Below are 11,856 nucleotides of genomic sequence, written 5' to 3'. Positions count from 1 at the left end.
TGGAAAAAATGTTATCTTATGAGTACTATTCCGAGGGGAAATCGCGCCTCTGGTTGTGATCTTTAAAAAAATTGATCAGCCTTCATGGAGGACTACTCGACGTAACTACAAACGTATCGTGTTCAAATCGTTTGCACACCATCCAGATTCCAAGTGCTGCACCTTCTTCCATGGGAATTTTAGCAATCTGAAATCCTCTGAAGATACACTGTTATACTTGTATGTCATTTCAAATATGTTAAATTCGGCTGATCTACACGAAACCATCCCATCACTGGTCATTTGTCATAAACGTTTATGTTATCACGATGGCGTAACGCTTAATTTCTCCATGCAGTCTCCATCGGTCGCTGAAAAGAAGACGAGAAATGGACAATTTTCGATATTTCAGCAGATCCCCGCTTATTCTGAGGTAAAAACAACCTAAAAACAAACAAACAAAAAAAAGGACGGGGAAAACCTTGATTGAACGCTCGTAAACGACAGAGATGAATAACGTGCACGCATGCGCTAGGTTTTGCCGGGGAAACAGGGATTTTGGGTCGTTCGCATGGTTGATTTCCTATTCTGTTCCTTCGAGGCGTCGTTTTCATTGCCGATTTTCTTTAACAGAACAACCTCCAAAAACTTGGTACACCTCCTCAAAATTTTCGCAGCTTGTCAGCGGTAGTACTACATGTAAAACCCGGTTGTAACATAAGCTATTTGTACGTCTCAGCGCTTGTTCTTGCTTTCAGCTTAAAGGGAAAAACCCCAGGAACCTGCTTTTTTCAGTGTCCTCTGTTTGTATACCTTCAATCAATTTCGTTTCTTATTTTCTTACAAGGGTCAGGTCATGCAGAATGAACTCTCGTTACGCAATGTAACACCTGAAACGCTAATGCGTTTGTCCTTGCTTTCAGCCCAAAGAAAAAAACCCCAGGAACATGTTTTTTTCAGTTTCTTTTGTTGGTATACCAGCGATCACTTTCGATCATTGTTTTCTTACGATGGCTAGGAGGTCATGTGAGATGAACTCTGATCAAAACTTTTGTATTCCCTTTTTTCTTTTTTTTTCTTTTTTTTTCCATCTCTAACTAGACAAAACCTGTAAATTACTATCTTTGCCTATTTATCATGAAAACTAGCGGCTGTTAAGAACCCTCGTAAATAAATGAATATTCTAAATTTCCAAAGGGACTTGTTAATTTAATTTAAGATTTCAGTCACTTTCAGTTTCCAACATTGCGCACTCGTAAGGCCTTTTCGTCATATGCTAATGAAGCATTCGTTATAGGCAAATGAGAAGAACAATTGAGCACAGTTGGGTACTTTTAATCAGTCAAACAATACTATAAAGACAAGTATATTCATAAGGACTACACGTATGCGTGCAACGAACGGGTTATACGAATTCGCTCTGGTAAAACCCTGAGAAAGCTCAAACATTCGAAAATAGCCGCTCCTCCCCAACCGTAGAAGCTCTTGGATATATCCTTCTGACTGACCATTACAGGTATGCAACGATATCTTCGCCAAACTTTCAGTGCTGCATTTGATATTCAGATTTTTCAGATTCAGTTTTATGACCTGAATGAAATGGCAATCAAACCCTGTAGTGGTGCTAATTATGTCCTGGTTAAGCAAAATGTAAATGTAAATGAAATTTCCTTAATGCGTATTAATTACGTAATTAGACTGGTTTCAAGAGGTAAAAGTCCCGATACCGGTCTTTCCGCTTCTGCAGTTGTTGTTTGGATAACCCTTCTTTCTTTCATTTGAGTATCGCAGTTAAGAATGAAGTAGATGATAAAAACATTGATTGAAGCAAAACAGGTTAATTTATCGAAGCTAGGTTCATTAACTCTTTTGAAATTCAATTTTCACTTTTCAGACTGTTTGATGACTACATGTTTGTTTCGTTTGAACAGATGAGGAAGGCATCTTCAATCCGATCATTGATATTCAATCCTTTGGCACCGCTAGTTTTGGTGCTCTGGCTCATGGCCTCTGGGTTCTGTTGTCCAAAAGATTTTCATTCAGAAAGTTGTCAATGCAAACCGTTCGGCCATCGAATCAGTATTAAGTGCAGCAGAATTACACACGTACCACGTGACTTTCCACTCAATACGGCAATACTGTGAGTACCTTCGTACAACTACGTCTTTGAATAAGATCTTATTAGGAAACTGAAAAACAAAGACAATCGATAGCTTTCATTTCTAATAAATCCTTTTGTACTACAACGCTTCCTCATCAATTTTTTCCTCTTTAGGGATTTGTCGAGCAATCAACTGAGCTCGATCAAAGAATATACCTTCGGAAATCTGACAATGCTAAAGAAAGTGTAAGTGAACGAAAATAGCTCGCTAGCGTATCAGTGTTTAATAATCGTTTCATAAGTGCGTGTTAAATATGAGATAGTAGCGACTTTACGATCCAGACATCGTGAGTTTTAACGAGCCGACGAGGCTCTGGCGTAGTATCGAGCTTTAACCAATCCTGTATTCCCATCCTGTTTGTTTGCTTTTGTTGCAGCGATAGATCTTTTCTTTTGGACAATAGATCAAATGTCAAGAGCAGTTTTCATTTGGTTAAACTTCAAAGATACGTACAGAGTACCATTAAACAAGACTACATCGTTCTGTGTGGCTTTTAAATTGCTTTTGTATTTTAGATGACATTGCCTAGTTCTTATTTAAAGGATTCACTTACTTTTTCCATTTTAAGTACCAGCCTTTATTTTTGAGTACCAGTCTTTTAATTATTCATTCACTTATTATTTGAAATAAAAAACTTGGGAAAGCTATTCTTATTTCTTTACTAATAGGAATCTCTCAAAGAACGAGTTGAGAACCTTTCCTCAGAGCACCTTCCATCTGCCAAACTTAACAAAGATGTACGTATATTTTTTATTTGTAAATATGTAAATGCCAATAGTGTAGTGTAATATGTATCTTACCTTGCAGAATTTAAATAAGGCAGGAAGATCGATCCCGACTACCTTCGCGCCTCCTTTCATCTGTTTAATTTAGTTCTCATTCCCTGAGACAAATTGATTCTCTCTCCCTAGAGATTTGTCATGCAACATGTTGAAGTTTATTCCTGAGAAAGCGTTCCAGAATCTGACGAGTTTAACCTACTTGTAAGTAGAAAACATATAACAAAGGGTAATTATACCTATACATGGGAGTACGAATCTCTGGATTTCCATTGATTTAAAGCGATTTTTGATCCAAACCAGCCTTGATTTATTAAATGTGGTATTAAACTTTAAAATTAAAAAAAAAAAAAAAAAAAAAAATACAAAACAAAACAAAACAAAAATCAGTGAACTTGATTTGATATTTTTTGTCCTATTTCTGAGGCATTGAATGTTTTTGTATCACATCACACAGTAACATAAGAGGCAATCATTTGGTTGCATAGCTGAGAGGGCGGAGTTAATTTAATGTTGCAGTGCTTCGAAAAAATAGCGTAACTTTATGCTTGAAAACTGAAAAACTGACGAAATCACACACAAGAATCTTTTCCATCATCTATTGACAGCTTGAGTTGAAGTTCTCTTCAAAGTGAGGAATGTGATTGAAACTGGGTTAGCTCAGGTTGAAAAATTCTGAAAAAAGCATCCGAATAAATCTCCTTCAAGAATTTCAAAATACCCAATGGAGCCTGGTCAAAGTCTCTCTGAAGTTTTGTAAGGTGTCATCAGCCAATGGATGTGGAGCTATAGAAGTCCATCGTTTATAGTTATTTATTGTCAAAAAAGGACGGAGATGTTGCATATCAGACTGATATCCATTAATTTCAAAATAATGAGGGAATCCTCGAAGTTAATGGCAATTAATTATTAAAAGGTAACAGTTCGGGTATCACTATGTAACTTCACGCCTTTAAGAGGTTCCTAAAGATGAGAGAAGCCCTCGAGAGAATTTGAAGTGGGGGACACTCTCCATAAATTGTGGGCGGGGATGGTCCATGGACCCTGACCCTTTTATGAGAAAAAAAATACACGTCATAAATTAATGTTGGAATATTGTTCTCGACGAGCCGCCTCAAGGAAATGCACAGTAAACTTAAACGATTTCATCTTTGTTGCCTCGGGAAGGAAGGGCGTTCGGATATATGAAGCATCCAAAAAATGTACCTTTGTTGTTCAACTCCATCTCTCCCTGACCTCTTCGCTACCTTCATATCACTCGAGTCACAATGCTTGAGAGGATATCAGCCAGTAAAATCTGCTAGAACCATGTTCTGAATAAAGTTTTACTCATAATTCTGTTTTGACTCATACACGTGACAGTGCATTGCTTTTTCGTCAGAGACCTTCAACAGAACCTTTTGAAGCATATTCCTCAGAGCGCATTCCAGAATTAGAAGAAGCTAAAAAGAATGTGGGTATAGTTTCTTTAATGCGAGACAGAAATTATGAAGAATAACAGCCAGAACTTTATAATCTGGAAAGCGAATAGAGAAAAGTAAGAAATATGACAAATCTATTCAGGTTACACCTTGTAGAATTGTTTCAAATGTGTATAAAGCTTCCGAAAAGTAATTTTTGGTAAAACATTAATATAACGCCCCTCCCTCTCCTCTGTACTTTTTAATGGCAGGTTGACTTAAACCGTGGTATATTTCACGGAATACTAAAATCCTTCCTATTCGTAAAAGTGACAAAAAATACGACGATACCATATTTTTTAAACAACAGCTCATGCCTCGGCAGCATGCATTCATGGGCGAAGGGTACAAGAAGGACGAGCCTCGGGACATTAGCATTGCTCTGGTTATGTCGTAATAAACTAATTAACTACATGCAGTTTGATGTAGCTTATTTAGCACTTTTGATTCGCAGATTTCTAGCGGGCAACAATATTTCGCTGAGTGCGTTCAAAGTCTTCTCAAAAGAACTAAAAAGCGTCGAGTACTTGTAAGTATATCCATTGAAACTGAATTCAAGATGAAGCAACCTCCTCCCTTCCACATTTTAGTAATCGTTAACGTTCTCGATATCGTTGTAGTTTTCTGCAAAAAAAGAGAAGGAATATAACTGACGGAAGCTTAGATGGATGCATTGTTTTTCACCAGTGATAACAAAGGATCGTGCTATGAGAATAAAAATTGCGTCATCATAACGGAGCATCATGATTTATAACAATTCCATTGCATCGCTTGAACAGCAGTATGCAGTCAGAACGTCACGATCATAGCTGCAATAAACATCGATATCTATTCACTAAGAGTGACTTTCTATCATCTCTTTAGAGATCTCCAGTCAAATCCGATTGAACCAAACTTAACTTCGGACACTTTCTCTGGTTTTAGTGATATGAAGCAATTGTAAGTAAATAAATAGAGATTGTTCCAAGGAAAGTGCGCAGGAACGATCTTACTTGACGAGTTGCGATGCATCAAAATAGAAAAACGATCGAGTGAGGGCATCGAATAAGTGAGTTTTTTGATGCATCGGCGACAAGAAGAGAATAAAAAAACGTTCAAGCACTTTCCATTGTATTTCATACATCCTTAATTTTTTTCTTACAGCCCGACACATTTCATAGTTTGGAAGCGAGCGACTGCCAAAATACCTCGTTAGTCTAATCAGAGACAAGAACGATAGTACCTCAGTGTAAATCTCAGTACTGAAATAAACGGATGAACACAACTTACCACAATTAATTCCACAACAATAATGTTTTTATGACTAGTAGGGAAGATAGCGGTAAAAAAGGCTTAAGAGGATTCTGAAGGGAACGATTCTCGATTGCTTTGAAATGTATTCATGCACAAAAAGGGATTATGTACTTATTGACCGAGTGGGAGGGCCGAACGGGAAAATATTTGGCTGGAGGTAAAGACGTAAGGGACCGACGCAACGAGGTCGGTCCCAAGAGACTAAAAGCCAGATATTTTCCTGTCTGGCCCGTTCAAAGTCATTTAATAAGCGTTTAACATATGACCACTAATTGTTGAAAATTTCAAAGTTAATAGGATGCGGTAGACAGGGCACACGCAGCCACACGGGCACAAACTAATTATGCAATCAAAGCTTTCACAAGAAACCCCTAATTCCTTGAAAAACACGACTTTTATTCTTCATCGGTGTTTTCCTTTACGCTTTTGCAGCAAAGCGACGCGAGGGCAGGAGAGCCGGACAATTTTTTCAGGACCCACTCACGTCAACCTGTCCGGCCCTGCACTCGTCAGCTTTTACTCAGTGGGGTTTTCTATGGGATTGTGCGAGCGGGGCCGGACGAGGATAATGATTTTTTATCTGCTCTTTAATAATTTGTGCGAGATATATTTACGTCTGCATAATCGTCTGATGTCATACGGATACACTTCTTTCTTTTATGAATTTTCTGTTCTGTAAGATTCTTAGGCGATTGTGGTCTCTCACACACTGATGGAGGAACCTTCAAAGCCATGAGAGAACTCAGGGCACTGTAAGTTAGACTCTTAACAACACAAAATGTAAACCTTTCAGTTTTCACAATTAACTCAAAGCTACATTTCAATTCAGTAAACAGTATTTTTAGCCTTGAGTATTTGACAATAACTTTTATTATTTTTCAGTCACCTGGCGAGTAACTCCCTGCCACACTTACAAATAGCCACCCTTGAAGGACCATCCGATCGGCTTAATGTTCTGTAAGTCACTCATAATGCTTTGATTTTGCTGAGGATAAGTAAAAGCCTTCCAACTTTCCGATTATTTGTGATTTATTAGTCTTCTTTACCGCCATTTCATGGTCAAGGGAACGGGTATAAACCTATGAGGCCAAACACTGACATCCTGGATAAGATTGAAAGCCTTTCATCAGGTTGGCAAATTTAATTGATCACAACAGACCTAATATTTCACTTTCTGCTACAGTGATAGATATGTAATTGGCGATATCTATACACCCCTTAATGTTCCAGAAATCAAAACAGTGCTCAGTAACCCCCCTTTGTAAATTTGTGATAGCGTCCTTTTATTTATTTATTTTTTATCAGCACTTTACCATTTCAATCAGTCGTGTTGCTACATCACCAAAATCATCAGCGTCATAATAATTCTTATCATAGCCACCGCAATCAGGTATTACCGTTATTATCCTTGTCCTGTCTCCAGGCCTAACAATCATCATCGTCGCCATCGTTATCGTCTTCGTCCTTCATCATCATAGGGATTATTATCATCATTATCCTAAGATTATTTTTTCTCCACATATCTTGCTTCCTCTGCTGGTTTCATTGTAAGTGGGTTTTGTTACACCGCTTGGTTTACATAGCGGAGCGAGGTTGCCTTTTCAGGTAGAAGATTATCGACTTTAAGCTGCTCTCACGGCTTTGACTGTTTTTTTTTTTGCCAGTTTTCCAGTTATCTTCGGTAATCATTCAATCACACATCGCCTAAGAAACTAACCAAGTAGAAGTGGATACAAAGACTGCGGGATCAGAAGCCGTTGCGCAGACGGACCACACTGTTTAGAAAATCAGACCCAATATTTTGAGTGTTACAAAGATATCGATGACGCACAGGAAAAGTATATGTAGTATCGAATCGCATCTAGTTTTGGCATAGCTGAAGTTCACCTAATGGGTATGAATTTTTAACGTCATAGTTTACACAAGTTTTTCTTATTTTCCAAAGGCGCCTGGATAAAAACAAAATTAGAACAATAGAGGATGGAACACTCAAGCGCTTCACAAAAATAGGAGAATTGTAAGTAAGAAACGACATGCTCATTAAGAAATTAACGCCCGCAAATGAATCATGGTCATTAAAACAATAGCCGAGGTTTGATGTCCTAAAGCATATGAATAGCTAAATCTTAGTTGCTGCATAGTTAGGACAAGTGCTTTTGCACTCAATTTGAATTACTCTCTCTGAGATAGATTTCAATCCCTATTTAAGTTTTAATTTGCTTTTCGTTGACATAATCTCGAAGTGTATAGCATCGCATTGAAGATAAAGTGGATTGCTAAGAGAGATGCTTCACGAGATCATTGTTTCGAATTTCTGATGAAGACACTTTTACCATCTTTCACTATTTGGATTTACATTTTAGACACTTACCTGACAATCAGCTGAAATCTGTGCCCGATCTACCCGGAATTCAAGCGCTGGGAGTTATGTGAGTTTGAGTTTTTCTCGATTATAGTGCTGCACTAAACACCGGAGTACGTACATACATACAAACGTTAGTTGACCACTCCCCATGGGGGCTTTTCAGGGCCAATTGTCACCCATCCCAGCCCAGGGGAAGACATCCATGACACAGTAATCTCGTACGTGGGAATATTAACGTCTCCTACCCATAGCCCTGCAGGGGACGGGGCCTACGGTTTAATCGTCCTTATCCGAGAAGACTAGAATATGTATCCATTTCTTGATTAAAGAAAGGTAGCAATTTCTCCTCACTTATTTTAAGACCATGAGTATTGGTCCGGCCGGAGCTCGAACCCTCGACCTCCCGCACATCACAATCCGGCGCTCTAACCAATTGAGCTAACCGGGAGGCGAGAGTGTCATCTGGATTTGCTTCATTCACTCAACTATAGATCTAAAGCCTTTTCCTGTTCGAAGGAAAGTCTCCCCATCTCATGAGAATAAAGGAAAAGAGTCGGACGGCCAACAAGAGACCGGTGGTTTAACTACAACCAAAATGGAGTATTTTAGTGCACAGACATTGTTGTAGACAACACTCAATCTAACTGTTCAAAATACTTTTATTGCGTTCTAGGATGTTCTTTGGAAATCAAATCGAGATACTTCATAGGGATGACTTCCGGAAATTAACTATGCTCGCTGCTCTGTAAGCTCAACAAAACTTGCATTCATGAAACACATTCACATGTATTTGTTTTCTCAAGTTTATTACATAGTTAGTCTATTTTATAAGCATGAACTTAGACAAAGCTTCCAACACACCCACTGTTAGAGCATTTTGCATGATAATCTCATGGGCGTGCATCAAATCCTTTGAATATTATGCTCCTATCTCGAAGGAGTTGTGCAGTTTGTATTTTATTCTTTTTTTAGATCTGATGTGAGAAAATATCTTGAAACTCTTACGTGGAAATGCTTTGATAAAGTCGTTATTATCATCATATGTTATTGTTATTATTACCACATATATTATTAGCACTGTCATTACTAATGTTATCATCATCATCATCATTACGTACTATCGTAAGATAAACTTTGAAATGTTCGCTTCGATCAGGTTTTTTTCCTTCAACAAGCTTCAATACATACCAGATGGGGCTTTTAGTGGATGCAAGAACTTAGTAATCTTGTAGGTTAAAACAGCCTTTATTTATTCTTACAATAATACAATGATATTAATGATAATAAAATGCCTTGTTCAACATTTCCAATCTAATCTGATCTCATAAAATGCAGAATCTCTTAGAATGCAATATTCACTTTACGTAACATGCTTTGTTTATAGCCGGTTAGAGTGACATAATAACGAGGAACAAAGATTGGCAACCAAGTAACTGTTACCTTTATAAACTGATGAACAACAATCTCCAATAGATACGAGTCTTCCAATGTGTGAGGTTGTTTAAAAAGTGCTGGAAAACTTACAAAGACAAAATCAATAAGAGTGTAAGAAATGGATATATATATATATCTAATTATAACAAACTGGTTCAGGACTTCGGAGGTAGTTCATTGTTTTATTACGACAGCTCTGTTTCGTATGGTCGAAAATGACCACACTCATCAGGTGATTTTAACGATTGACCGTTAACTTACAATGACTGGCTATAAAAGCTGGAACACGGTTGCCAGGAGATATAAAAACAACGCTACTTCTCCATATAAGTCATGTCACTGGTATGCATAATTTCGGAGATTGTTACTTTATTATGAAGTTTTTAAGGAAGTATCTTTTTTCAATGGGGGCATGAACTTGCTAACCCATTTCGCTTGTTTAGACTGCAAAGTTCCTTTTTACATATGATCGTGAATTTTTCAAAAAGACATAAATTACATTTCTTAGTAATGTTGCTGTCGTAATAACACGATGAACTACCTCTGACGTCTTGAACCAGTTTGTTATAATTATCAATGCTCCTCTAAGAATTGAGCGCTCTCTGAAATACATTCAAATCAAGTTCAAGAATATATATGATTTAATCTGTGGTATGTATTACTGTTCCCAGGTTTCTTCACAGTAACAAGATCAAGCAAATAAATGGTAACCCCTTTAATGGCTTATCTCATCTTCAAACATTGTAAGTTGTTAAATCAACGTTCCACTATTTTCACTTATAATTGCACCGGAATTACATATCGCAAATCAAACCCTTGACTGGAAAAAACTTGAAAGCGGACAGGATAGGATGCCGTCGACCGACATACCAGTATAATATTTATTGATATTAAAAATCTAGCTCACGGTTTGTTAGCTATTACAATATATTGACGATAATGAAATAAATAACCATTTCTTACTTTTCTTGTTCTATTTCTCTTATTTAGGAACTTCTTGGCGTTATTAATATATGTCAAACTATTCTTTTTGTTTCAGGACGATTTTCAACAACCCAGTGACAATGCTGCCACTTGAGATGTCTCATGATATGACACCAGACATGAAAATGTAAGGAATGAAAAGTTATACTCTTACAATAGCTTTGCCACAATGATTTGTGTGTGTGTGTATATGTCAATTGTATATTTTTCAGTTGTTCATTTTAGGAAATCATTGGTTAATTTTCCAAGAATTAAAATATTCTTTGACTTTCTCATTATGTTTCTTGGGGAAGGCCTTCAGTGTCCCACGTCTTATTTTATTTGAGATGGATATCATTGGCAGGTATCAAGGCTTGTGTTAGGGCAGTTCAAAGTGTAAGTCCTGCAACCTGGTTAAAAAAAAAACAAAAAAAAAAAACCTTGAACTATAGTTATGGTGGTCAGAGACTCGACTTGAAGTACAAAGACTCTTTCCTCTAAAACTGACGTCGGTCAATGACTGGATGAAAATTACCCTTATCAATTTTTTTTGTTTGTTTCCAGCTCAGTTTCTTGCAAAATCCTCGAGGGATTTATTCCAGGAAACTACACTGCTCGCATGTAAGTAACTGTTATGCTGCAGTTTTACTACAAATGCTGACGGTCTTTTACACTATATCCCTGATTAGCTAGGTTTGTAGTTAGTATAACGCACGCACTCTAGTTATTTCGAGTCTTGAGAGGTAGGGCAAACTAAGACATTGCGCTTATGTAGTCCTTAGGAGGGTTTTTATGGATGACACAAATATGAAAAAACAAAATTTCGTTAAAGAGGGTCTCATTGGGAGGGGGGGGAAGGCAAGTTGACAATTGAAGGTTAAAAATAGGCCCTTTTGACGGTTGAAAGTTAGTTCAAGATCAGTTGACGGTTGACGGTTAATTTTTTGAAATGTCGTTTGTAAAAGGAACTGAACGCGCGCATTTGGCTGTAAACTTTTCGAATGACGCCTTTCTAAATAATCGGTAATTTATAACACCTCTATCAATAAATGATTGACGTTTTACGACACCGGAAGTGTTTCCGCACTGGAGGTCAGTTCGGTCGCTAACAACTTGCGATTAGAATCGAAGTTAAAGGACTCAAATAAATCTATATTTGTGATATATCAGAACTTTATTTATAAACATCAGAATTTGACCCCAATTAAGGCCATCGTTTGGTTCTTAATTAAGGATAACTGAGACATTCGACAGCTAACATTGGCTTGCTTAGTTGACGGTTGACGCTAAAAATATTGCGTTATTGACGGTTGACGGTTAATGTTTTGGTCATTTGACGGTTGACAGTTGTTATCCACATTGAAACCCTCTTTACGGATCGTGCAGGCGGTTCGGGTTCTACGCAAGCATATTCTTTTTTT

General features: G+C 37.5%; 2 protein-coding genes across 3 annotated transcripts in view; both read left to right on the top strand.

The window, feature by feature from the left end:
• The first annotated feature begins 842 nt into the window (after nucleotides 1-842).
• Nucleotides 843-4,388, top strand: LOC111333128 (leucine-rich repeat-containing protein 3B). Its single transcript, XM_022938646.2, has 6 exons — nucleotides 843-1,495; nucleotides 1,911-2,119; nucleotides 2,255-2,326; nucleotides 2,810-2,878; nucleotides 3,053-3,124; nucleotides 4,302-4,388. The coding sequence occupies exons 2-6, from the start codon at nucleotides 1,911-1,913 to the stop codon at nucleotides 4,354-4,356; spliced, it is 477 nt and encodes a 158-aa protein (XP_022794381.2). The 5' UTR covers nucleotides 843-1,495; the 3' UTR covers nucleotides 4,357-4,388.
• The window catches only part of LOC111319164 (asporin-like), a 17,883-nt gene continuing 10,379 nt past the window's right edge, over nucleotides 4,353-11,856 (top strand). The window contains exons 1-12 of one of the 2 annotated variants that reach the window (XM_088758257.1): nucleotides 4,353-4,457; nucleotides 4,835-4,909; nucleotides 5,245-5,319; nucleotides 6,354-6,425; nucleotides 6,556-6,630; nucleotides 7,619-7,690; nucleotides 8,037-8,102; nucleotides 8,712-8,783; nucleotides 9,195-9,266; nucleotides 10,144-10,215; nucleotides 10,512-10,583; nucleotides 11,000-11,056. In XM_088758257.1, coding sequence (XP_088614383.1) covers nucleotides 4,408-4,457; nucleotides 4,835-4,909; nucleotides 5,245-5,319; nucleotides 6,354-6,425; nucleotides 6,556-6,630; nucleotides 7,619-7,690; nucleotides 8,037-8,102; nucleotides 8,712-8,783; nucleotides 9,195-9,266; nucleotides 10,144-10,215; nucleotides 10,512-10,583; nucleotides 11,000-11,056 — 830 coding nt within the window. In that variant the 5' untranslated portion in view covers nucleotides 4,353-4,407. Of the gene's footprint in view, nucleotides 4,458-4,834; nucleotides 4,910-5,244; nucleotides 5,320-6,353; nucleotides 6,426-6,555; nucleotides 6,631-7,618; nucleotides 7,691-8,036; nucleotides 8,103-8,711; nucleotides 8,784-9,194; nucleotides 9,267-10,143; nucleotides 10,216-10,511; nucleotides 10,584-10,999; nucleotides 11,057-11,856 lie in introns of those variants that run through there. The other variant, XM_088758256.1, reaches the window with a different exon arrangement.

Source organism: Stylophora pistillata, chromosome 4 (genome assembly GCF_964205215.1).
Source record: "Stylophora pistillata chromosome 4, jaStyPist1.2, whole genome shotgun sequence".
Classification (NCBI taxonomy): Eukaryota; Metazoa; Cnidaria; class Anthozoa; order Scleractinia; family Pocilloporidae; genus Stylophora; species Stylophora pistillata.
The sequence above is the reverse complement of the archived record's forward strand: the minus strand, read 5'-3'. Positions and strand labels throughout refer to the sequence as shown.